At 35.7% G+C, this 27354-nt stretch overlaps 3 protein-coding genes across 5 annotated transcripts; 1 reads left to right on the top strand and 2 right to left on the bottom strand.

The window, feature by feature from the left end:
• Positions 1-100: 100 nt before the first annotated feature.
• On the top strand, positions 101-4892 carry letmd1 (LETM1 domain containing 1). Of its 2 annotated transcripts, none has more exons than XM_079588528.1 (9): positions 101-257; positions 558-715; positions 804-919; positions 1009-1091; positions 1759-1945; positions 2058-2159; positions 3082-3234; positions 3330-3426; positions 4084-4892. In XM_079588528.1, the coding sequence occupies exons 1-9, from the start codon at positions 139-141 to the stop codon at positions 4155-4157; spliced, it is 1089 nt and encodes a 362-aa protein (XP_079444654.1). In that variant the 5' UTR covers positions 101-138; the 3' UTR covers positions 4158-4892. The 2 variants fall into 2 exon arrangements, with proteins under 2 accessions (XP_079444654.1, XP_079444655.1); XM_079588529.1 differs by having other exon boundaries at positions 118-257; positions 561-715; positions 4084-4450.
• Positions 4893-5276: 384 nt separating this feature from the next.
• Positions 5277-14587, bottom strand: cd63 (CD63 molecule). Its single transcript, XM_079588530.1, has 8 exons — positions 14152-14587; positions 12146-12219; positions 8217-8399; positions 7001-7075; positions 6818-6913; positions 6193-6336; positions 5886-5969; positions 5277-5787 (listed from the first exon to the last, which is right to left on the bottom strand). The coding sequence occupies exons 2-8, from the start codon at positions 12209-12211 to the stop codon at positions 5722-5724; spliced, it is 714 nt and encodes a 237-aa protein (XP_079444656.1). The 5' UTR covers positions 12212-12219; positions 14152-14587; the 3' UTR covers positions 5277-5721.
• A 3257-nt stretch (positions 14588-17844) lies between these two features.
• mylk2 (myosin light chain kinase 2) lies at positions 17845-27126 on the bottom strand. 2 transcript variants are annotated; one of them, XM_079588878.1, is made up of 16 exons: positions 26862-27126; positions 25960-26236; positions 25782-25867; positions 25535-25607; positions 23392-24151; positions 22535-22728; positions 21988-22096; positions 21745-21838; positions 20833-20942; positions 20580-20721; positions 19896-19966; positions 19547-19675; positions 19099-19170; positions 18605-18685; positions 18200-18332; positions 17845-18084 (listed from the first exon to the last, which is right to left on the bottom strand). In XM_079588878.1, exons 2-16 carry the CDS (start codon positions 26219-26221, stop codon positions 18004-18006), a joined length of 2397 nt encoding a protein of 798 aa, XP_079445004.1. In that variant the 5' UTR covers positions 26222-26236; positions 26862-27126; the 3' UTR covers positions 17845-18003. The 2 variants fall into 2 exon arrangements, with proteins under 2 accessions (XP_079445004.1, XP_079445005.1); XM_079588879.1 differs by having other exon boundaries at positions 25960-26231; positions 26862-26997.
• Positions 27127-27354: the final 228 nt, after the last annotated feature.

Consider the following 27354-nt stretch of genomic DNA (forward strand, 5'->3'; position numbering starts at 1 on the left):
TATCCAGTCAACGCAAAAAAAGGTGGTGCGCATTGGTTACTGTTTATGTGGTAATTGCAGCAGCCAATCACATTGCCGCGTCCGCATTCCATTCTCTGAAGACACGCCCACGTAGAACTGTCAGCTGCTCAGTCCAAGATGGCGCTGTCCTGTAGAGGGGTATGCCGCGGAGCTTCTTTGATCTTACTGTATGGAAAACAACCTGTCGGGGTCAAAGCAAGTCTCTGCACACCTAGATTGGCTTCCACAAAATCCAGGTACTATTTATAAGTTCATATAAATTATCATATCTAGGCATCGGTCATTTCTAGGCATATTCCCTTAGCTAGGAGAGTTTGCATGAATATTAATCGTTATAAAATGAGTCTGAATTTGATAAATAGTACTAGACAACATTAAGTATTTCTCATTGTCTATTCTCCCTTTAGTTTTTGTAGAAATAGAAAAAAAAATGCATTGGGTTAATCAGGAAATACAGTACATGCCCTGCCCTGTTGTGGCAGCAACACAGCATCTTTTATTGTCTATTTTTTAAATATTTATTTCTGTCTGTCTAGTAGTTTGTGGTTTGTTAGACACTACTCACCTTCACAAGCAAGACATGGGATTGGTCGAAGCATTGTGTCCAGGCTGAAGTGGGTCAATGAGAAGTATGAGAGATTCTTGCAGCGGCGCTTTCCTCGCTTTTATGCTCTCTATCACACTTTTATGAAAGGTATATTTAAAATTAGTACTGGATTATTAAACCTCAAACCATCTCCAGAAGATGTGCTATGATATAGGTTTTGTATTTTTGTATAAAGGGTTCCGGCTCCTGTTTCAAGATGCTCAAGAAGTGAGAAGAATCGTGACTCGCATGTTCAGTGACAGCGTAGAGCACCAGAATGTGCCTTACCGTGATATGGAGAAACTCAGGCAGGTGGGTTGAAGAACTGGAGCACACATTTACGGGATATATTGGTGTCATAAGTTTGATTAAAATGTAATTTTTTTGTGTGTTGCTTTCAGGTCCGCAGGGACTTAATCAAAGCCATTCCCTTGGTCATCATATCAATACCTCCTTTTGCCAACTATCTGGTCTTTATCCTTATGTGAGTATTTCTTATGCTACTACACTGCTGATTATTTTGTGTGTTTTTTTGCAATTATGAAGTATTTCTGTATCTTTGATACTGATTGATGAATATTGAGTATTAAATGTTTCTTTATTATCTGTCACTCTTCCATTCATTGATTCAATAATCCATTCATCCTCAGGGATGAGAAGAGTGTAAATCCAAGGGAAAAATGGATGTGTTTTAAAATAAATGTATTATCATTAATAAATACTCTTTTAATGTTACAGTACAATAGTATTGCAATATTATTTTTATTGATTTAATTTTTGTAATGTAATAAAATATTTTAATAATAAAAATAGTTTGTTGTTATAATTATTAAATACTCTACTCTTTATTTTACAGTATTATTGCAATAGCATGAATGAATGAATGAATGAAATTAAATGAATTAAACAAATGAATATTTGTAATAGTAATGTTAATTATTATAATACTTATTATTAAATATTCTGCTTTTTATTTTATAGTATTATTGCAGTGTAATATTTCTTTGTTGATTTAATTTTAATAATAATGAAAGACAATTATTTTGAATAATAATAACAATTGTTTTTATTATTGTTGTTGTTGTTTTATAACCATATTGAATGGAGGGTGATGTTTTGCTTCTGTTTTTCTCCACAATTCTGCCCTCTAGGTACTTCTATCCTCGCCAGCTCATGATCCGGCACTTCTGGACCCCACAGCAGCTGGTGGAGTTTCAGGGGGTGTACCACACCCAGAGAGCACAGCACCACTGGGCTATAGTAAAGGGGCTGGAGAGCACATCCACTTCTGTCCAAGACAGCCGACTTAAAAGCCGCCTCGTGGAGCTCTGCAGTAAGGTAGCCTGAGCTAATTCATGATATTACTTATGTGTATAATTATAGCCTTTTTTAGTTGTTTTATTCAGATGTTGACTTTTTTTATACGGTAAATATAAATATGTGTCTGCAGGTGCGACATGGAGTCCATCCTGTAGTGTCTGATGTCCACGCAGTGAGAACATTGTTCTCCGGACCTCCCTTAGGTATCAAGAAAATGTATGCAGATCAGATGGTGAGCTCCAAATAATCAGCCAGCTGCACAATGAATTGCATTTTAAAATTTATTTTCTAAATGTGTGTTATAAATCTTATTGTGAACAATTCATCTGTGCATGTTTCATTCATCCAGTCAACTGGACCTTCTGGTGAAAACGACAGACTTCTCTCTGGTGACATTTGCAAGACCTCCTCGGTCCTTTAGGGGGCGTTTAGACGACTCATTTTCAACTAAAAACGGAAAACTTTTCATGCGTTTTGGCCATTCAATTACGCGACAATAGTGTTTGTTGGGGCCTGAAAATGCAAGTTTAAAAAAAAAATACCATTATCATCTCCATGTAAACTACAAAAAACATGAATTTGTGAAAACGGTGACATCATGCAAATGCGTATTGTGTTCAGTCTATTGGCGCGTAGTGTTTCATTACAAGGCAACATCGACAAATACTGGCCTGTCATGCTTAATACAGCATTGTTTGTCGTTTTTTGCGGATCCGCGTGAACAGGGATCCTTTTAACAACGTTGTTGTCTGTACATAAAAAAATTTAAACGCAAAGGAAAATTTTCCGTTTTTAGTACATCGTTGTCATGTACATGTACCCTTAGTCCGCTTATACCCCTCCTCTGCTAGCTTACGTTCATCTGCCTTCAGTGCAACACCCACATCTCAAAATCCAATCAACAACGATGCATAGAACCTAGTCCCTACCTTTTTTCGATAATCCGTTACACTTAGATGTACGCCACATAATGGAAGAAAAGCTCTGTCACTACTTCCGTTTCATCATGACTTAAAAATGTCTTTAAAATGTAAAAAAAAAAAAAATCTAGTTGTCTAATAGACCTGAAATTGAATATTACATTGGCTCTTTGACAAATTGCTTTTGTTCCTTTTTCAAGTCTGCTAAATGCAAACATATAAATATATTTGCAGAGACACCTCTGTCCATTGCTGTTCCTGACGCCCCGCCTCCCGGGCTTCTGGATTGGTCGACGCTTGAACAGTCATGCCTTAGAACTCATGCAGCTTGACCGCAGCATTGTTCAATTAGGCTTGCATCAGTTAAACGACATAGAGCTCAGAGAGGTCAGAGGTCGCTCCTTATTTTGCCCATTACATTCTGTCAGCAGCCTTTATTTAGTGATTTTTGAAGGATAATGTGTCACTTTTACATCACGTAGGCGTGTTACGTGAGAGGGCTGAATCCAGAGCTTCTGAGTCCCGCACAGTGCCGGGAATGGCTCACACAGTGGTTGCAGTTCTCAACACACCTCAAAGGTACGTAGGCCATGAAATCAAGGCTATGTTCAGAAGAGAGTGCTAGCATACTACGCTTATATTGTGTTCATATATATTTATTATATTGCGTTCAACGTTTTACCAGCTGCTCACATCGTCCGATTATTGTTTCTATGTTAACACCACACAAAATGAATGTGTAATTTGAGTGCAGACAAAACCACAATAAAACAAGTAACAGTTGTTATGCAAATGCTTATTAATAAACATTAAAAGTTTAAGTTATCTATCTCTGTTCTTGCTACATCAAACTGTATTGTATTTTGTTCAATTATTTTTAGATTAATCTTGCATTTGTAAGACATTATCAACAGTCAATTAAAGGAATTATTAAACAGAAATTTACTAATAGTAATTAATTTACATTTATGCGGTGTGTATGCTGTGCACTGTATGTAAATTTGCTTTATGCAATAACGATTTGACAAAATGTCTAGTTTACAACAGTGCATTGCCCTGGATACTGTATCCCACAATGCAATGGAGTGTGATGAATTAATCATATTTTTAATGGGTCATTGTTAAATGGCATGAAAAATATTACGGAGTAAACCACTGTTTTGCTTTTGAAACTATTGACATGACAGTTGTGTCGCACATTCATTGTGGCATTGCATTTACTTCCTGTTTGATCAGAGTCAGAGACCTCCCTCTACCTGCACTGTATGGTACTGCTCACTGTAAACTATCCTAAACACCCACGTCACTGACCTCAAGAGGAAGCAGATGACTCCACCACCACACCCAAATGCACCATGGGAACAAAAGAACCTTGTATGCAAATTGAAGCAGCGCAACACACGCTTTATTATACCAGTCCTTTGGCTTAGTTATGCTACTTTTGTAACCAAGGGAATTTTATGTTTCTGAATAATTCTTTTTTAAATGTTGTGCTGTGCTTTAAAAAAAAATTTTGGGGAGATTTTGTTTACTTGAGTGAGAAACAGACAGGAGAAACATTGTCATTGAAAGATGCAATTGAGATTCTGGAATTTGTGGAATAATTTCATTAATTTTTCTTCCATAGAGACAGGGTGACAAATACACTGCAAAACAATACACTGACACTGTGAGAGAGGTTATAACCACGAGACAAAAAGCACACTGAACATGTGGCAAATGCATCCATTTGGAACTCGAGCTCATTGGTCTTGAGACATTCATTCTAAATATAGTTGTTCGTGGAGCACAATCATTAGTGATTTGTGTTTTGTGTACGTTTAAAATCAGCACTGAACCAAGGACAAGTATCACCTATCTTGTTCATTTTTCTGGTGTATTAGTAAGACAAACAATCACTATTGGGATGTTTAATATGCAGAGCAACCCAGTTTTTATGGTTTAAATCTGATGGCAAATCTGGAAAGAGGTTTACAAAGCCTGGATATAAAAGTGTATTATTTAATATGTTAAGCTAAGTTGTATAATGCAGCATATATTATTTTAATTAAGTTTATGTTAATATTTATTTTTCAGATCCCAAAATTACACTAAGATTATTGCACCTTGTTATTTGTTCTATCCAATAAGAAGTTGTTTGCTGTGTGCACTGGGCTGTTTGGTCAAAGCATTAAAGTTATGCTAAATATGTTTTGTCCAATTCTAAAATGATCTTCTTATTCAGCCTTTTAACAGGTGCCTTTTTATTTAAGAACACAGCTACAAACATGGTGCAATACATGCTGTTATCTTTTTACGTTGCCAAATGTGTTGTATTGTTTTGTATTTTATATATAAATAGAATGCTGTTTGGTTCAGTGTTAACATGTCACTGAAAAGTATGATAGTACATAGTCAAAGCAATGTAATAATATCAGAACTTTTATTAAAAGACTTCAAACTTAATGGTCTCTGTTTGCATCCCTCATCAACCTAGCATTGATTTACCAACTACAGTAGTAACAAATATTAGTAACTCATAATAAAATGAACAAATAGGACAAACTTGTTTAGAACATTTATTTATTTTATTTGACAATGTTATGTAAATGTATCACATTTGGGATATCAGTAATTCATTGTTGTCCTGTAACCCAAAGAAATGTCAATGTGGCAGTAAAGAGAATACCTAAGAATAAATCAGAGACTTAACAGACTAATCTACTGGATTAGTAATAGAAAACAATATCATAGATATTTCATTCTCAGTGAAAATGTGTATTGTCAACTTACACAGCAAGAGCGAAAATAAGTAGCATTTATATAATGGTAAAAAAAAAAAAAAACTTAAACAGTCTCTAAGAGCTTTAAGTGATGTGCTGTGACTGGATGTGATCACATGACCTCATAGCCTTTGCGGATGGCTTGCATCAGAATGCAGGCCAACACAATCCCCGTAATCTACAAAAAAACAAAACAAATGTATTAGTGTACGAAGAAGGGAAGTTTGCACTAACGTTCAGTGCATATAACAGGGAAAGGAATATTGCAGGTCTCACCTGCACAAACGCAACGACCAGAGCTCCCACAGCAAACCACAATATATTTTCCTTTACCACTGTCTCCAATTTGGGTTTACATCCCTGTATAAAACAAACACAAAGTCTTAGTCTCTAATCTCTCACATATTCTGTCCAATAAACAATTTAAACGCGTTATTAAAAAATATATATATAACTTCGTTTTCAGCTTTGACAACAGCAAGTCTAATTTTTGTAGATTTTGTGAACATGCCACAGTACAGAAGAGTCAGGTAGCCAAAATCCAGTGCACTATTTCAACGATAAAGAACAAAGAGTTTCTTACTTCTGTGTAGATTATTGTGCCATTACCCAAAGCTCCAATACCACAGCCCTTGGTGACATTTTTACAGCAGGAGTCTGGGACTGTTATGTGAGAGGTGCTGAAGTTCACCCAATCAGCAGAAGAGTTTCCTCCACAGCACTTGAACTATAAGAAAGACATTATAAATTCATAATATTCAATAAAAATACACTCTGTCTGGTGTGTGTGTGTATATATATATATATATATATATATATATAATATAAAGGAGCTAAATGTTTTAATGCCAAAACGTAATTATTTTTATCTATTTGACAACCCTAAATTAAATTACAAAACAGAAACAAATAAACACACAACTTTACATAGAGTGAATCCATTAATACATTTCCCTTCAAAAGCAGAGATCACCTAAAGAGAGCATATGATCCAGCAGAATGGATTCACTGAAGTTCGAGAGCAAGTACATCACAGGGTCTGAACTGAGGTTTAGCCACATTAGCACAAGAGGAACCAGGATGTCAGTTTAACGTCAACAGATGGCACAGAGCAAACAAGGCTGGAGAGACTCGAGACACACGTCGTCCACGTGAAAATGGAAATCAGAGCAGGATCACAGGCCTTGTTCAGACAACTTGTTACCAACCTGCTTCTGTAAAGCATCGAAGGAGTCACGGTCTTCTTGGGTTTTGTTGTATCCTGCGACCATGGCATTAAAGCTTTTATCCAGAACATCAGGTAGCTGCAGAAAAACCGAGATTATTAGGAGCCAAATGGTCCTGGCAAAACAGGTTGATAGTAATGAAGTAGAAATTAGAAGAGTACACACTTTCTCGCGCAAGACATATCCAGCAATGGCGATTCCGATTTCAGTGATGACGATGAGGGAGAGAATAACAGCAAACTAAGAGAAGAGAGGTGAATGATAAAAGTGAGGAATGACAAGTCAAGAAATTACATCTTGAAGAATTGAATGATTTTATTGAGAGCTGGTCAGTGCTGGGTCAATTCTGAGGCACCAGTTCATTGCGACTGTTCGTTTTCCATTTCAGTCAAATATGCAGATACATTTCTACTCTTCAAATTTAGTGTTGCGTAAGAAGGAATCTGGTTTAACCTGTTGGCGATGTGTCAACAGCATTAACAGACATGCTGCAGCTATACAGCAGTCAGCATTTAAACAAAAGTGGAAATTTAGCCTAGATGTTGTATATATGTGGTCCAAATTACTTGAGCATTACTACATTTAAATGTGCTGCACCACTAGACTTAGTTAAAACATAATCCCACATATAAACTTAATATTTCAGTCAGTCAACAGTAGTTGACATTTACACTCCTATACATTTACTTGTCATTGGTATTATTAGTTTTATTTATTGCTCCTGATTATTTTAAAATGCACTTCCTGAATCTTTATTATCTTTACATATTTAAATGTATTAAACAATCAAATATGTAAATAATTAAATCAGTAATAGATAATAAAAAATAATAATAATAAGACAAATTGTAAATATTTATATTAAATGAATCTTTATGTTAATACTTTTGATAAAATCTGGAAAAAAAGGGGGGGAGGGGGATATATATATATATATATATACATACACATACTGTATATCCCTATTCAAATTAGATTTATTACAGCATTTATTAAAAAAATTATAGTCCCACATTAGGTTAATTGGATCAAAACAAACCTAACAAGTTAAAACTGAAGTGCATGACCTGCTATTTACACATTCAAACAGACTTATTGGATTATCAATCAAGGTAAATGTCATACTCTGTGTGTGACTAAGCATTTGTTAATGAAGAGTTTACTTACTAGCTAAGCATTAAGAATAAATGGTGCAAACAAATTAAGTAGCCCCTAGTGTGAACATTAAGACCTCACAAATGGCTGAAGCAACCCTTCCCAGTAGACCATTTCCTTTATCTTAGTGAAATAGTCTGAACAAGGACTAGATCTACTAGAATTCCTGTAAATAAAATATCATTCCATGCTCAAGAACACAAATGTTTTCGACACATATCCTTACCATGGAGACCATGCAGCGATTCTCCTTCCAGGCGCCACAGCAGCCAAAGAATGCGATGAAGAAGATGACGACTCCCACTAATATCAGCACTATAGGAGAGCCAGTGTAGTCTTTGATGATGGCCGTGTGGGAGAACGAAATGCGGACCAATGTCCCCACAACTATTAAGGCCAGGCCACACAGCTGGGAATGAGAGACAGTGGCAAAGTCATTGAACAGAAGCCATATCATGCATTTACATTCTCAAGTTATCAAATTATTAAAGTGTCAAATTCTGATGGCCTATTCAGTGGTTCCCCTACCCTGGAGTTCATTTTTGAGGTCTTGGAGCAAAGTCGCTTTAAGGCAAGCCTCCAAGGTTAGCAAAAACAGCCTATCAGCTAATCTTCAACATGTTAGCCATTAAACATTTGTTTTGGATTTATCTATTTTTAGAGTGCACACCGAAAAACCGAGAAGTCACTTCTCTTTCATTCCGCAAACAGTGATTGACTGGCGCACAACTCTGAAAGAAATTCAATGACGTTAGGGCTGTAACGTGATTGGTTATTAAGGCACACATGATCCAAGTAGGCCGTTACGCTTTCTCCAATGGTAGAGCCACGGACCCTCGTATTTCTCAATAATAAGACCATCGATGCGTCCAAAATCGAATACTTACCTACTTTAATATCAAACTTAATATCATACTTTAGTATCAAAAAGTACCCAGATGACCTGCTACTTCCCTCGAGATTCTGAAGTGTGCTTTCAATGGACACTACAATCCCATGATGCAACGGGAGAGGATTTATGAAGGCACCGCATCTCTGCTTGGACTCTTTACTAACGAGGCATTTAAAACATGCAGTGCTGAGGATACTCCAGGACCAGGGTTGGGAACCAATAGCATTTTCTTGCTATCTTTGCATTTAGAATAAGTACTAAATCTAATTAATAGTTTTATCAACTAGGTACCTTGTGTAAAATTGCATTATTCTGTTCCCTAACCCTAAATTTCACTTCAGGATGTTGGTGAGCATTAAATAGATAAATCAAATAAAAAAAGTGAGTTGTAACTAGGTGTGAGAAAGTTGTTACAAGAACTATGAGATTCTTTGAAACTTTCGGTAAACTCCTTTGCCAATGACGTTGGCTCGCAATATTTATTCATCATGCTATGTAAAGTTTTTCAACAATCAGAAAATTAGTTACGCGCCATCATTATCACACAGATAACGTACTGTGTAAATATTCCAAGTACATTAGGACTGAACTGCACCGCTGAGCAAAGTGTAAAGGATGTTAACTAATATGTATGTGTCAGCTGTACAAATGTAGAATATATGGGCGTCACGGATAGTCAACAACCCAGAACAACTTTTATGACTACACTGGTCCGGCTACAAAGCAACACCAGTGTAAATATTTGAGGATAATAAGTGGCAGCAGGTAGGCACCTCTGTGGAATAGACAAAGAGGAAACAATAGCAGGAAGAATCCGGTTTCATTTACTGAATGAAATAAAGATATGTATTGAAATTGCCAGGAGTGTCTATTATTACAAAGAAACAAGTCCTAAAATAAGGAGTGGCGTTTAATCATCTATTATCAGACCATATTGACTGAATGCGTCACAAATTAACGTTGATACTCATATGGAGAAGTCACATCACATGATGCCATCGTAAATAGGAAGATCAATCACATGACTGAGGCTGAACTTTACAATCTCTCACTGAGAAATGTATATGAGAGACATTTAATACCAAATTCCCAGCACAAAACCTGCACATGTCGTTTTTCTTGAATTCTCTTTTCAAGCAAACACAACTGTAATTCTCTGTAAGTCACTGGAATTGTTAAAGGTGGCATGTCTGGTTTGTATCAGGAAATGCATCCAATGTAAATGTAGTTCAAAAGATGTTTACTTAAATTGTTTAATTATTTTAGAAAAAACAGTACGAAACATGTGAAATGTGTTTCAATTGCTGTCTATAAGTACAGTTGAAAGTCTCCATGTAGAATAGTCATTTTCAGATGGAACAAATTTCCCTGGGAAAGTTCATTCGCTTCACACATGTACTGTTGTCAAACCCATCTGAATAGTACTGTACACATCTGTGTTCTTCCCGCACAACCTCAGTAAAACTTGTGGATACAATTTCCTATTGCTTCTTTGTGATTGTGGACATTTTTACAGCATTATTTTGATGTTCATTGAATACCATAATTAAATCTTTTTTTTTTGTGGCACACAATTCATTTACATTTTTTAAATTATTAAAGGCGAAATTCCCATGAATATGTTGCATCTTCATTAGTGATTTTCACCTGTTTAACAACTTATAAGTAAATGAAATCTAAAACTTAAAAAGGAGAGCCGAATTCCAAAAACTGCTCAGAACATCAACATCCCTAAATAAATCCTTCCCTTAATAATATACATAATGCTGTAATATATAATAAAATAGAAGTAATCATATGCATCCACTAACATACACATCCAGATAACAAATACCCTCACTTTACGCCAGGGACACACTTAACGACTGTTAGGCCGATTATGAATGTAATTTGATACATACGACTGATCATACCCAAACGCGCTGGGTCAGAGACAGTTGCGTTCAGTCGGTGTTCACAGTCAGTGTTTAAAATCTTCTTGGAGTAATTGGAAACAGTCTATAAGAGTGTTTAGTTCAGTCTTAGAATGTTTCAACTATTTGTTAAGTGTGTCCCCGGCGTTAGCAACAACTACAGAGATTCTAACACATGAAAGACGACCATCTTAAAAAGCTTAAATGTTGTTTAGAAAATTAAATCTGTCCAAAGTTCAACAGAGGAAGCATAGATTGTGTAGGTGCGAAAGTGAGCTATTTATGAGAAACAAGCTGTCAGCTCAAACAAGTGAATGCCATTAGTACCTGCAGCTATGTTGTCAATTTGAACACATGCAAGAATTTATTTTCAGGAAACATACCACTTAATGCTCAGGTTACACTGTAAACAGAGTGTGTGGTCTGCACGCTTACACCAGGGAACGCTTGGACACCAAACAATGTCAACAGCACGAGATGAATATGTGGAGAGAGCAGTGCTTTGTGTGATCAAACAAACTTGCTTGGATGAAGTGCTATGTTTCCATGACCTAAAAGGAAGCCTACATGATCAGCTAACTGCTGAAGGACAGGCATACACACGAATACCCAAAGTCAACTAACAATAAAGGATTAGCATAGCAACAAAAACAAACATTTTTGTCATTATGCACATTTTAATTTCACACCTTTAAATGGACACATTGGGACACATTCATTTGATGAAATAAACAATGTGCATCAGTGGTTTATTTTGAGTTCACCACAATATTTCCATTCCCTTTAAGGATGCAATGTGCTAAACAAGAAGGTTTGCTAAACCCACTTCCTGAGTAAACCCATGTTCATGAGCAACAGGTCTGCATCCATATTTGATCTACATTTCAACACAAATTGAGAGTATTCATGTCATCTGACTGACATTGCCAGGAAACATGTTTTCCTGGATGTTGGAAAATGTCTTAGTCACCATAAGAGGAAACTGAACTCCCCCTGAGGAGGCCCCCTGAACTCCTTGACTGGTAAAAGTGAGCGTCACAGTTACTAGAACCTCTTAAAACTTTGTGAGGTGATTTTGCATATACCATAAGACTTATTTGAGAAGTAGAGAAAAAAAAAATCTATTGTATTTCTCCTTTTACATCAAAGCCTCTCTCAGTAACTAAACTGAAGTGAAGGTGAAGCAACATGAATTGTAAAAAGGAAGTGTTAGGAAAGAAGGGTTTGCTCTAAATCTTTCACAATAAAGCCAACGACAAAACAGGGAAATGGTCAGTACAGTAGTTATGCAACATGCCCTGGCTAATGAGAAATATGACATTAATAATACAGACATTAGTTGTTACTCACCCAGAAGATTAAATTAAAGAAAACCAGCAGGTATTTGACACATTTTGCTCCTCCTTCTACAGCCATTTTCAGTCCTGAAAATAAAATGAAGGTAAAAACACGTAAACAAAAGTAGCTACGATCACACCTACTGCCCTTAATACCTGCGAGGTTAAAACATGCTGGGAAATATAGGTCAGTTTTCTGACACAAGCTAAATGAGGCTAATAGTAATAATTAACTGTATATCGTGGAAAGTCAAATATCATTTTCAAGCAATTGAAACAAACCATCAAAGTAAAAAACTAAAACAGTGTCAAAAGGCAAGAATATGTAAAGAAGACAAAGTATAAACAATATAAGGGCCATTTTTGACAATTTAGTGTTTTGAAAACTTTTGACAAACTTTTTGATGTTTAGGTTTTCATATGTCATGATACCGGTCATTATATTCTTACAATTTTAACAACTGAGTGACAAAATGTCCAAAATGTGACACTTTTTGTTTTGTTTTATGTCCATCCATATAAAAATCAAATTCTCATTAATGAAAGAATTCTGCAAAAAATTAAAAATTTAATTTTATATTATTTTTATGCTGTTTAAACACATTGTTTTGATATCAATACAACATTTCAAGCTAATATTAATTATAAATGTTAAGTAGAATTTTTTTTAGTAGCCTATTTATGCCGACATATAATAAAAAAGCGGTTTGTCTTTTTAAAATCTTCTATCGCGTGTCATTATATTTATTGAGTTGGCTTAATTTTTTTTAGGGAGAGAACGTTCCAGTGTACGGGAAGGATTTTGCGCTCCTGATCTCCCTGATCAGTGCCCTGAGTCCTGACTAGTGAACTAGAGAGCTGATTGAGACGCACCCAATGTCTCATCCAGTGTGTGATGACAGTTCTTATAGGACAAAGTATTACAAGACAGTAACTCAAGAGACAAACAAAATTATTTTAAATGCAAATTCACCATACAATGTGTTTTTAACTGTATTTGAAGAAATTGAAAATTTCCAAACTTATTCTGTAAAAGATGCTCAATGTGCGCTTTTGGAGACAAAATTAGTTTAGTTTTACCTTTATTGTCATTGCATTGCATGGTATACAACAAAATGTGATACAACGAAAAAATGGCTGTAATCGAAATAACTAGGTAAAACATGGGTTTTGAAGTCAAAATCAAAGTGTAATGTAATAATAGTCCTTAGCCAAGCGAACAGAATAAACATTTAATTAGGTAAAATTTAAAATAAGAAATGCTAGAAATATTGACATGTCTTCAGTAACAAAAAAACAAAGTATAACCGTGAGAAAGCGAAATCTGCCTATACGTCATCTGACTGCGGTCACGAGATTAATAGTCAGTCAGTTTAAAGTTCCATGTTTTAAATGCAGTTTGTTTTTTGTTTTTTCATTAGCTTTCAAAGGCCAACATTATATTTAACTGCGTCTGTATACCAGTTGTAAATAGATAAATGTTTATGATCATGACGACAATTATTGACAAAATACTCAGGTATTTCTTGTTCTTGATAATCCCCTTCCTCGTGCGTTAACGTCTTATTTTTCAACTCCTACGCCAATAAATCAACTTTAAAAGTTTTACATCATGGTGTTTTAAATCTGAAAAAATAATAAAGGTTTCTCATGTTTACAGAGAACCCCACCAATATGTCTGTTTTGAAGTTTTGAAGACTTTTAGGGCCTCGCTCTCTCAGACAAGACAAGCATGTTGAAATTCAGTCTACGACATAAGAAGCTCGCTCGCAAAGGACGGGACACAATGCGGCCATTCACTTGGTTAACTAAATTACACCCCGCGTGTAATTTCGAGGATTTCCAGTCAAAACTAATTAACGTTACTTAGGGAAACAAAAAACGAGTACTCCCAAACGAAGAAAAAAAAAACTATGGCCTTCGCTTCAGTCTCGAGACTACTTAAACAATGTCCGTTAATTTTAAAATCAGAGGTGTCTCGCGCCTCTGAAAATCGTTAATCGGTGAGAAATCGCTTACCTCGGGTTAAAATGTTCAGTCTAACGTACAGGGAATCTGTAGAGTGAAAATTGGATGCTTTCTATCCAAGCAAGAAGCAAGAGTACACGGATATGAGAGAAGTCGATGTGTGTACTGTATGTAAATGTGATCCCTCCTATAACTGTCGGCACCCCACCCCTTACTGCATGAGGCTGAACCTAGTAAAGAAAATCATGTAAGTTAGCCTAGATATAATCAGTCAGATATAAAAAATAAATAAATAAAACGGTTTATAATGGTTAACAGGTGTTATCAACAACAATACAAGCGTCACACTTTAAAGGTGCACTCAGTTGTTGTTGTTTTTAATTAAATTAAAAGTCCATAAAGACGAGACTGCAGAGCATAAATGATGAATAATCACATAATATAAAATAGCCTATCATGAGCACCATCATGTGACATCCCATGAACAGCCAATGCCAGCAATGGATCAAGTATAAAAAAGTAAACATAACATAGCTATAGCCTATTATAGGCCATAATGTGTTCATATAAAATTAGGATAGAAAATTATTATTTTAATTTTCAACATTTGATTTGAATCCATAAGTATACACTGTACTTATTTCTGCCATATATGGTCTATACTACTCTACATGAGGAGCAGTGGCCATTTTTAGCAAAAAAAACCTCAACACCATCACACTCAACCCCGTCACATAATATTTGTCATTGTTTTGGGGTTGTAAACTTGTGACAGGGTCGAGTTTTTCCACTTCATTTATTAATAATTGTAATTAAAAAATAGTCATGGTTTCATGTGACATCCCATGAACAGCCAATGCCAGCAATGGATCAAGTATAATAAAAAAAGTAAACATAACATATAGCCTATTATAGGCCATAATGTGTTTAGGCTATAGAATGTGTAGCCATTCTATAGCCTATTATATAGCATATTATATGGATGCAAATATTATTAGTAAAAAAAAAATTATGTATCCTCACCAACAGGTAAAGTCCAAAACCACTGAGACAAAAAAAAACAAGCTAAATATAACAAATGAATTATGTCTAAAAAAAAAAAAGTTGACATCATATGATTTTGACATCAAATATAAAACCCTAACAAGTTCATACCACTAATAAATGTGTAAAGAAAGAGATACAGTATAGTCGTTATGATAACTAAAGTCGATCTATCATTTTATTACTATTTTGTAAATATCATTTGACATATTGAAGACACCAGCAGAGATTAGAAGCCATTTAACTTCATCTTTCTCATTACACATTCACACCCAGTGTGATATCATTTTATTGCGACATTGTCGTGGCCAGATAAAATCATTTTAACAGACCACTGGAATGGATGAAATGTATATCATTTGAAGGAAGCCAACCTTATCTAGAGGCATGTGCTGTCATGGAAAGGGACTTCTTCACTACATTTAATCAGAGCCATTCTTTTTAAGAGTTTTTACATACAAATGTAGCATGTTTAACAAATGTAGAAGACTTTCCGGTTTAATTAGATTAATGTTTCTCTCAGTTAAGTCAAATCAAGTCACCTGGTCATTCCTGGGGTTCTGTAATGATTTCAGTCCCCCAGACTTTTTAAAGTGGTGGTTCACCAAAATGAAAAGCTGGTATGTCTATTATAATGAATGAAAATAATTATTGCAATAATTATTGCAATTAAATCATTTGTATCATAAAATAATACCAATACTTATTTGGCAATATAATACTTATATTGCCAATATATTAGGCAATATAAGTATTTTATTTGTGTAACTTTCTTGTGTATGGGGTATTGTCAAGCCTAACAAATCAACCCCTTCATATAAAATTAGGATAGAAAATTATTATTTTAATTTTCAACATTTGATTTGAATCCATAAGTATACACTGTACTTATTTCTGCCATATATGGTCTATACTACTCTACATGAGGAGCAGTGGCCATTTTTAGCAAAAAAAAACTCTCAACACCATCACACTCAACCCCGTCACATAATATTTGTCATTGTTTTGGGGTTGTAAACTTGTGACAGGGTCGAGTTTTTCCACTTCATTTATTAATAATTGTAATTAAAAAATAGTCATGGTTTCAGTAAAGATATTACCAAAACCACAACAACTGTTATAAATAGAATAATTGATGTAATGTGTCGTCCACTTAAACATCGTCAAGCAATGTCTTGCTTTTCTTGCTGATTACCACCTGACATGTTAAGAACTAACACAATAAAGTTGTGGTTTTAATTAAACATCTAAATAGAATTTTGTTTACTCCAATCCAATAAAAATGTGAAAATTAGGCTATTATGAGGGACACATGAGCAGGTAGGCCTACATGTTAGTTTTATAACAAGTTTTGTGTTAAATCTTTTTTTAAACAATTCCATTTTGTCAGTTACGGGGTTGAGAATAAAATGTGTTTAAAATATGTGAAAAATACCTGGAAAAAAAAAAAGTTTGATATGTGCCTAATGATGTGGGATATTTAGAAATGTAGAGGAAACCGTGACAACCCAAACTCCATCAGGGACAGAAATGGTGGGGGGGGGGGGGGGGGGGGGGAACCGTGGGAGAAACCAGAGTCAGTTCTCTGGACAACGAGCCAACAAGGTGTGATTATGATTCAGGCTGCATCACAAGTCAGAATCAGATTGAAGCGGTCTCATTTCGAAGGCTGCGTCCCCCGGAAGTCGCATTTGTCTGCCGCATGTCAATGAGGCTGCTTCATTTCAGTGAACTCCACACTACATTACAAAATCATTAAGAAATGACAACAATCGACGCTTCAACTGGAATAACGGTCAATTTTATAATGGTTCTTGTTCTGAAATGAAACATCCTTAATGACGACGTATTAGGTTGCCCAGCTCTCTGGAGGATGCAGCCCTCGGAATGAGACACAGCTCGAGTCAGTTAAGACCAGACAGTATATAGGTTAAGACCAGCATCATTATTTTACACTGAATTATGAGTCATGTGGATGACATTGACAGCATCAATGGTGCAATTTTAATTCCAGGGAAATGTTCTATCTCTGCGCAAGTTCCATTTTAAGATACCATTTGTGACTTTTATTTTTCTTTTTTTACAACACATGCCACAATTAATGATGTAATTATAAGTGAATAAGTAATGACTAACTATTTGAAAAATAGTTGCATCATTGAATCGTTATTTTCAAATAGTTAAAAAAAAGAGAATTTATTTTTGTGAAGTTCCATTCCAAATCTGAGGACATAGCTATGTGCAATTTGAATGGGCATGACCATGCTTATTTAACCCACAATATTCCTTTATTTAGATGGCAAGGAAAATAAAAGAGCATTTTATAAATTTAATCAGACAAACATTGACAAATGTTTTGCCACATTTCTAAAACAGGTTCTTCTGCATTCTATTAATGTGGTGGTGGTAGCCATATCTATGGTGGTAGCAGCGTTTTGAACTTCCTGTTTATATTTCCTGTTCATGAGCTTACACGTCCTCTTAAAAACTTATTAAAATTTGACTACTCGTTTAATGATCACACCACTGGTATTCCTCTACTATGCCTTTCAAAAAATGAATAATATTCTGTCCACGTGCTTATTTAATCAGAATGACATTTTGGAAAAGACAAGTGATAAATTATTGAATGCTTGATAAACATCAGTGTTAAATAATATGATGCAGAAAGGAAATACAAGAAAAATATGTATTTTGTTTACACATTTTAATGCATGTGACAGATTGGTATGATTTACCAAAGCAATTAAGTGATTATATTGGCAGTGAGTGTTCACACATGAATGGTGGGTGGCAATGCAGCACAGCAATACAAAGACATGATATTATAAAAGCACACACAGTGAGCACAGGATACTCTCAGAATTCAAGCGCTGTCAGGGAACCTGAACTTCCGATCTTCTTAAACCTATTGGCTGCAGCAATGGCTATGTAGTTTTTCTGTAAAAAGGAGTGAAGTGGAAGAGGAAGGAGGATAGATGGAGAAAGTATTTAGTATCTTAATCTTAACAGTATTAAGAAAGTGGTAAATCATAATGTTTCCTCAGCGTTTCACCTTCCACATCCGCCTGGCCATATACTTCTTGAGGAGAACCTGGGACTTGAGCACGATGTTACTGCTCTTGGCTTTCTCACTGATGTTGTTGAGCCATGGGTGTTTGAGGCTCTGTGTAGCACTCATACGACCACTGTAAAAAAAAAGCAAAAAAAGAAGAAAAAAAAAAGAGACATGCAGAAGACTTGGAATATATAACACAAGTTGTATGAAATTACATTTTTATTGTGTGTATTTTTTTATGGTTCTTTTGCATCCCTTTTGGAGCTTGAATTTAATTAGTCACTGTATGCTTTCATTGAATGAAAAAGAGCAGCTCGGACATTCTGTAAATCATCCCAAGTCACTCGGAAGTTGTAGGAATACAATTACAAGTTTTTGGACTAAGTGTATTTTAAATTTCACCTTCTTTCTCTGATAAGCAGGTTGGAGATGAAGTCTCGAGCCTCAGCAGACACATGCTCAAACGCATCCTCATCGAAGTACCTACACACATCCAACAGGGGGTGTTGTTTTACAACAATTTGTATTTATTTTCGAGATATACCTACATCATTTTTTTTCATTTAGTATAGTATTCATTCTGGGCTCCATAGAATTTACAGCCTGGTTTTACAGACAGGGCTTAGATTAAGCCAGGATTAGGCTTAGTTCATTTAAGTAGCTTTTATAAACATGCCTTAGAAAGAAAACATGCATTTTGAGACAAAACAAAGACACTGAAAGTAACTTGCACTGATATCTTAAAATAGGTCCATTAAAACAGCTCAAACATTTTTATTTTAGTCTGGGACTAGGCGTAAGCATCATCTGTGAAACCAGGGTATATATACTTATAAATATATTTTTCTTTGTGAGTAGTTAATGTTGTGTATAGAATTAATCTAAGAGATGCCTACCAGTTGCCCATAAGCACATTGTTGAGGGTCTGTCCATCATCATCCCCCAGAAAAGGAGAGAGGCCACTTAAGCTACAACAACAGAAATTGATTGTGATTTTGGTTGTTTCTCCAGTTCAACAGTTCAGTTAACAGTTTCTTTTTCTGTTTTGGAGACTACCCATAATACACCATAACACTGGTAATGCTTTAATTAGAAGCAGTTGACTGAGTGACACTGGATGCTCATTTACTGCCTTGTTTGATGCTTTTGGACTCACTCCCAGTCCCTTTACTGTACAGTTAGCCAATCTATGAAACAAATTTTAATGTTTGTAAAGGCCCGTTTGAGTCTTTTGCAGTGTTATGGTGATTTTAAATTCAAATGTAGAAGATTGTTCAGAATGATATTTAATTGCAATCTATATGTTCTGGTGTATGTTAATGCACACAGCTTATTGTGATTTACAGCATATATGTGACGACTCCCAAAGTCCACATATCTGTAGGGAAGGAGACAAAATCGAAGTTCACCACTTCCGGAGCTAAAAACTCAGGCGTTCCGAATGAAACTTTGAGCTTCTCCCGTGGTTTATATCTGAAGGAGGATAAGGAGAAGAGACACGTAAAACATAAAAGTAAGCCTTGGCTATAATATTTGAACTCTCAGAGGATCAACACGTTCAGAAATACACAGCGGTCATTGGAAAAGTATGTAAGGCAAATGTCATGTGCCAAAATGGCTGATGACAACACTACTACTGTATTGTGCTTGTCCATTGTTCAAATCAAGATTAGTGTAAAAGTATAAATCATACCTCCTTGCTAGTCCAAAGTCAATAATTTTCACCTGATGGCTAGAGTGGTTAACAAGGAGGATGTTCTCCGGCTGAGAAAAAAAGAAGTGATAAACTGTTTTCAGGATGTCAAAGAAAAAAAAACTGAATGAAAGCTGTAAATAGGCCACCCTCAGTTATCATATGAAATACTGATACATCCATAAATCATTTTGTAATACATAAAAGCAAATAAAAGAGGCTGAAGTTTTGATGATAATAAAAAAAAACTTTATGAAATAACTAAAGTTAAAAAAAATGTTTTCTTTTTTTTTAGAAATTATTATTATAATTAAAAAGCATATTAAAAACACAATTTTCAATTTTGTTTAAATTCACTTTAAATCTAATTTATGTCTGTTTTTTGTATGCATTGGATTTTCAATTAATCAATAGCTTTTTCTGTTATATATTGCTACATATTATAGATTTCTCAATTTCCAGTTAAGCCAGAAGGTGGCACCCAATCTGCTGTCAATCAAATGTTACAAAAGTTGTAATTAAGTCTATTTATGACTCACAGTTCCCTTTGACACCCATCTCTACAATAGCAGTTACCATAAAGACTTAGGCTATAATCCTATTGAACCCTCTCAGAAAACAAAACAAAAATCACTAGTCGAAATCTGACAGAACAACGTGACTCCATCTTGCTTCATCTCTTACCTTGAGGTCCAGGTGAATTACATACATTTGGTGCATGTACTGGACACCCTCACAGATCTGTTTTATGAACACCATGGCATCCACCTCAGTCAGCGGACAGCTCTCATCCACAATTCTCTCGAACAACTCGCCTCCCTCCACACTGAATAAAAAAAGAAGAGACAGGACCATCTCTATGGTTTCATCCTTCACATGTTGCGCTTTAGCCCCTTGTATTTTATTGCTTAATAAGTTGAGATCTGGGTCTACTTACAACTCCAAAATCAGCACAACTTGATTCTTGACCTCAAAGGCTTCATAAAGTTGGAGGATGTTAGGGTGACTGAGCTGGTTCATGACCTGCATCTCATTCAGTGCCATGTCCTGCAAAACAACAGAAACAACCTTTAGATATATCCCATCAAATTATTTTCTAATTTCATGTTTTTTTTTTCCTTTTGCGTTATCTGTGTTAGCTGTCATCTCTGCTAATGAATACATCTAGTGTCAGGCAAATAAAGCATAATTAATAATTACAGATCTAGAATATGAACATTTCAGGACTCAGCAAGACTAGAAGAGACATTCAAGTGGAAGAATATGTTTGCTAATTTGGAACAGCTGAAAATGTGCTTTTGCTGATCTAAATTCAGTCTATATATAATGGAAATCTGTTGATGCATCTAGAGACAATACATTATGTACACTATACCACTCAAAAGTTTAAGTTCAGCACAATTTTTCAAATAATTTAATATTTATTTATCAAGGATTCATTAAATTGATCAAAATTGACAGGAAAGTCAGTAAAGTTACTTTCTATTTATCATTAGAGAATCCTGAAAAAAAATTATCACATTTTCCACAAAAAATATTAAGTAAAAGTTTTCGTAATAATGCTGAAAATTAATCACAGGAATCAATGGGCTTTATGCACAGCTGCACTACTTCCTGAACTTTAGCCAGCTCCTTCGTTTCCTGTCTGCCATTATTGGACAAACTGATTAATCCAGGTGTGCCAGAACAACAACAATAATCAGACACACCTGGATTAATCATCAGTTTGTCCAATAATGGAAGACAGGAAACAAAGGAGCTGGCTAAAGTTCAGGAAGTAGTGCAGCTGTGCTGTCGAGTAATATTGTGAAGTTTTAAAACATGCACAGCACAGATCTGGTCTACTTACCCTTTCTCTGGCATTTCTTGTGTTGATGATTTTAGCAGCAAGCCTCATCCCCGTCTTAATCTCGGTACATTTGTGCACCTTGCCAAAACGACCGCTGACGATTTAATATGATGGTTAAAAATGTCAAAGGTTAGGATGACTGGTTACTACGACAATATTTTGCTAATAAAATAACTTAAGTGAAATAAATGAGGAATAACTCCGTAGCAGTTACTGTAGCAGAAATGCTAGCTTTCAGCTCACCCTCCCAGCACTTCTCTGGTGTGGATACTGAAGGTATCACAGGGTGGAGGGTTCGACTTCAGCGACACAAACCGGTGAGCAAAAGGGGCAGGCTGAGGTGAAACATCATCTGAAAAGAGCCAGATTGACACTATTAGAAGTGTTCTTCCAGTCAGTCTACTTCATTGGGAATCTTGGGTCAGAGATCACTACGAGACGTTGATGGTGTTGATATCTGATCTATAATGCTCTTCATGTTGGGTTGGAGTGGGAACAGCTGCAGGAGAGTATTGGGCAATAATGTGCCAGGGACAAAGGATTATCATATTCCAGATACTTCAGATTTCTAAGGTCAGGCTATATTAGAGGCCTTGCTGTCAGCTTAACCTTTGAAAACAAATTTACACAACTGGAAATTGCCATTTTGTAGGTATGATCCAGTTCTCTTCTGGAAACCGTTTACTGACATTGTCAATACAAAATATCCTTTAACTTAAATTTCTTTGATTTTTGTTATCATATAAACAGAACAAACGTTTAAAAATATAAATAAACAAATGCTACTTACCTATAAGTTTAAAACAAGTTTTATAAGGATGATTGCTCTTCATCTGTACTGGATTCTTGTCTGTAGCTGGACTTATTTTAATCTGTATTCCACCAGATGTGTGGTTTGCGACTCCAACTGCTTCAGTCGCTTTCTTAGCCAGCGGTGCCGTCACCATGTGGACCAAATCTGCCTTTCCTCCAGTGACCTGTAATCTGTATAAGAAAAACATGGCTATTTTATACAAATGTTAAAAAAAATTAGGGTAATATTTAGTATTGTTTTAGAAAAAAGTCTCTTGTGAAATATTACAGTTTGAAATTGCTGTAAAAACGCATTTCTATTTTAATATATTTTTTAAAAAAAATCCTGTTGTTGGCAGAGCTGAATTTTCAGCATCCTTACTTCAGTGTCACATGATCCTTTAGATGTTCTAATAGGCCGATTTGGGGCTCAAGAAGCATTTTTTATTATCCATGTTGAAAACTGTACATTTTTGCGGAAACCGTAATTCACTTTTCAGGATTATTTGAATAGAACGTTTAAAAGAACACAGCTGGAATAGAAATCCTTTGTGACATTATAAAAAGATTTACTGTCTTTAAAAAAATAATAATAATCTTAATAAAATTAAATAAATACTAACTGATCCCACTGTCTTTGTTACAGTGTAATTATACATTTAAGTACTAAGTAATATTATGTAACTACATGTACATAGATTAGTGTTCGGACTTGGTTTGGTTTAGTTGCATGTGATTATGCATCATTTATAGTTATTACTATAGTAACTACATACAATTTATCACTTTTGCAGCAGCTGATTGATATGTTACATTTAAAATTCAGACAAGCAATGCATCCCTTGCTGGATTTACCTCTGTAAAGAGTTAGGGCAGCTGTGCACTTGTCTAAGGGAGAAAGCCTCTTTTGTTGCAGTGGTAACATTCAAACCCACTGTTTTTGGTGGTTTGTGGCTTGGCGGAAACAATGTTGCATCTTGTGGCGTTGCCATTTTTGTGGTAGGCGTATTTACTGATGATTTTCCCGAACTCTGCGCAGTTGCTGCAGGAAGAACCAGACTTGTTTGGGGAACTTTTAGGATTGGTGTTGAATCTGAAGGGACTTCCATTAAAGTCAGCTTGGGAGGGTTGTTGGGTACCAATGAAGCCGTGCATGGAGGCATTGCTGGAGCAACCAGTCCAGTCATCTTTGGTATGGTATGATTCGGTAGGGTTACAGTGTGCTTTGGTCTGATTGTGTTGGGCAAAACAGCTGTTGTCACAGGAACAGATGCTGTCGTCATCTTTGGTGCTTTAGTTTTTAATAGTGACACTTTCCTGTCATCTTGGGCTTCTGATTTTGGTGGAGCAATACCAGAAGTCCTCTGGATCACAGTTGAAGAAGCAATGACTGGTATCACGACGTCATTCTGGTTCTTATTTTCAAGCTTATTCATTTTCTGTGTTTGCTCATGATGTTGAGATGGGTTTAATCTTGGGGGTACAGTGGATATTTCTCTTTCTCCTTTGATTTGCAATTTAGGTTCATGTTGAACTTTGACCTCTGTTGAATCTTTTCTAGCTTGATGGTCCTCTCTTCTCGTTCCATGGTTTTCATTGACTTCTAGCAAAACACCTGCAAAAACACAGAATAAACAATATAAAGGCATGTTTGCACCCAAGGACGATAACTATATATAAAAGATAAAACTAACAGCATAATAATAATTATTATTATTTAGAGAAACAATGTCATTGGAATCACTTTCAGAAAAAAAAAATTTCAACTGATGAACGATAAAAACATTTACAGCCAATCAGAATCCATCCTGCTGAGACAAGAAACCTGCATGCACAGAGGATAGAGGAAAACAAAATTCATGAATTAGAAGTCTAAAGCAAGAATTTTTAAAGGTCTACTCTCACCGAAGCGTACGCTACTCCTGCATCAGGTCAGAGGTCACTCTTCCGCCGATACTCGACTCGCATACAGCCATTACCGCAAACCAGTGATTATAGATAATAAATATGGAAATTTTTCTGACAAAAACACATCGCTTCCCTTTAGAAGGCCCTTTATTACCCCCCTGGAACTCTATGAATTACTTTTATGATGGATGGATGTGCTTTTTTGGGCTTCAACATTACAGGTACTATTCACTCCCATCATAAAGCTCGGAAGAGCCAGGATATATATTTTTACAAACTCCAATTGTGTTTGGCTGAAAGAAGAAATTCATATACCTAGGATGGCTTGAGGACGAGTTAATTATGTGATCATTTTAATTTTTGGGTTAACTACCCCTTTAAGCCTTACAAACTATCTTTTTTGCAAAATATCCCAAATGAATATTTAAAAAACTATTTAATTCATAGAATAAAAGAATACAATTTAAAATCTAAAATTCTAAGCAAATATTTGACTATATCGTATACCTTATAACCCCATCATTGTTGTTTTTTGGTATAACCTTTTAATGGGAGGTTCAAGTTGAAACTTTTAATGGGAGGTTATGAGCAACAAACTTCTATACTTTTTAAAACAGGTTGCATTGCTTCCGGTTCTGGTCCTTTGGATGTGCTTAGTTTAAAAAAAAGAGCCATTTTACTCAAGATACTCACTACCTTTTTAAAGAAGCGAGTAAAGATGAGCATATAAGCCACTTTTTTTTTTTTACGAACATTTAGATATTGCACTCGAATAAAATGGCAACAATGATAAACTAACAAGGTTAGCTGATTGCCTTAAACTTCCATAAATATCACCGTCAGTTTCTGACCAGTTTTCCAGTTTGTTTATGTGACGATCGGAAAACAGCCCATTACTGTTTATTTCCTTAGTCAGGTGATTTGTGGTTCGCTGTCATTCTGTAGTTCATAAATAGTTAACACGCTAACAAGCCAGTCATTCAGATTTATGTCCATCAAAACTGACCATGACAATCCCATGGCATGGCTAAGCTCCACCTATCATTACTAATGAATGCTGCCCAGCATATATAGTGTAATATCGTTGTACCTTTCTCTGAAGGTTTATTAAAGGCATGGGGCACCATTTTATGGTCTCTGTCGAAGCGAACATAGACTTCCTCCTGTCAATAGAGAGAAAGAAAGAAAAAAAAAACAGATGTTAAGCATAATGTCTGTTTACAAACAGATATTAAGCACACGGCAAATGTAATTTATGCCATGATGATTAATACAATAACTGTACGAGTTAATGTTACAGTTTATAAGCCATTCTGGTTCTAGTCCTTTCCACTGACCGAAGAGGTTCGAACAGGCAGGGATTTCCGTCTCTGTAGAGCCACTAAAGGCACAGACACCCTCTCACACTGTCTGTCCTCCAGACCTTTCATATTTAAGACAGAACCAAGGTTTAAAAAAAGTTAACACCAAGACACACTTGAAAACCTGAATGTCATTGCATTCTGATTCCCATACCACGTGCCAGGTCCTCCAATGCTGTTCTCATCTCCAAGACTTTCCTTTCAAGAGAATCCAGGAGTTTGGTCTGAGCTGACAGCTGGCTGGTCACAGTCTCCTGCAGTGCGTTGTGCTGGACGCAGGTCGCACACATGGGGCAACTTCTCCCTGGGCTCAGAAGGAGCTGCTCCACTTTAAACCGCAGGTCATCAACCTTGGCCTCCAGGGTTGTGGGATTCGAAGGAGGCACAGGGCATTTCATAGAGCCCTTGACAGACATGGAATTAAAGCTGTGCTAGAGGGAGAGACAAATATACAGGTATTAGACTAAAAGTACTTTTGAGGTCAAATTTGCAATTAGGCCTAAAGATTTTACTCCAAACTTTCATTATAAACTCTGCTGAAATATATGAATTTAAACCAGACTATTTTTGTTTGCTGGTCCTAGACGGTCTCTCAGCATGGCAAGCAGAAGAGAACAAAACCCCTTTAAAACCAGCCAAAAGACCAGACTGAGCGACCAGGTTAATAAAATAGATGGACAGTGAAATTTTGCATGTATAGCTGACAGAAAAAACATGGACTTAAGCTTTTATTTATTAAACATTTGAATAAATTTGAATTATATTATTAATTAGTTACCTAAAAACCAAAGTTAATATTCATTTATATTACCAATTTTACTTAATAGTAATAGTCTTTAAGCTGAAATATAAATGCATAAATAGAAAACTAATGTTAGGTACTCTAACTGGCCACCAATTTTTCTGTCCTCCGGTATAATGACATTTTTAAAAGTTTAAATATTCCATGGTTACAAAAACGATTTAAAAAAAAAAGTATAGCTTTTCAACCGCAGAGCAACTGGCTGAAATTACAATCATAACATCTTTACAACTCCAAAGATATTTTACACCCACCTGTAAAGATTTTTGTCCAGAATGAGAAGCCCAGCGTAAAGTACATATGCTTTTCGCCAAGTGTTTGGACAGATTGATCTCTGTCGTTTTGTGGAAGCTCAGAGTGCCAGTCTGTCAGATTCCTCTTTTATCTCCGCTCCATGGCCACCTTACCAGAAATAGGCAGACCAGAGAAGGGGGGGGACTCGCAAACAGTGAACTGATAATAGAGGCACGCAGAGCTGGCCCAGGGGAGTAGACAGTAATGCAAGAGTTGAACGAAGGCGAGACACGTACCTCTAGCATTCAACCATGCAAGGCAGTAATGTCTTTTATGTAAATTATTACATAAATTCACAGCTTTTTTTGCATTAATTACATATTGCTCAAAAACTGTATGAATTTATTTCTTCTGCTAAATGCAAAGGAAGTATTTTTTCCCAACTATGGAAGTCAATAGGGTCCATCAACTGTCTGGTTAATGACATTCTTCAAAATAGATTTCTTAATGTTC

This window comes from Phoxinus phoxinus (assembly GCF_949152265.1).
Source record: "Phoxinus phoxinus genome assembly, chromosome: 18".
In the NCBI taxonomy this organism is placed as follows: domain Eukaryota; kingdom Metazoa; phylum Chordata; class Actinopteri; order Cypriniformes; family Leuciscidae; genus Phoxinus; species Phoxinus phoxinus.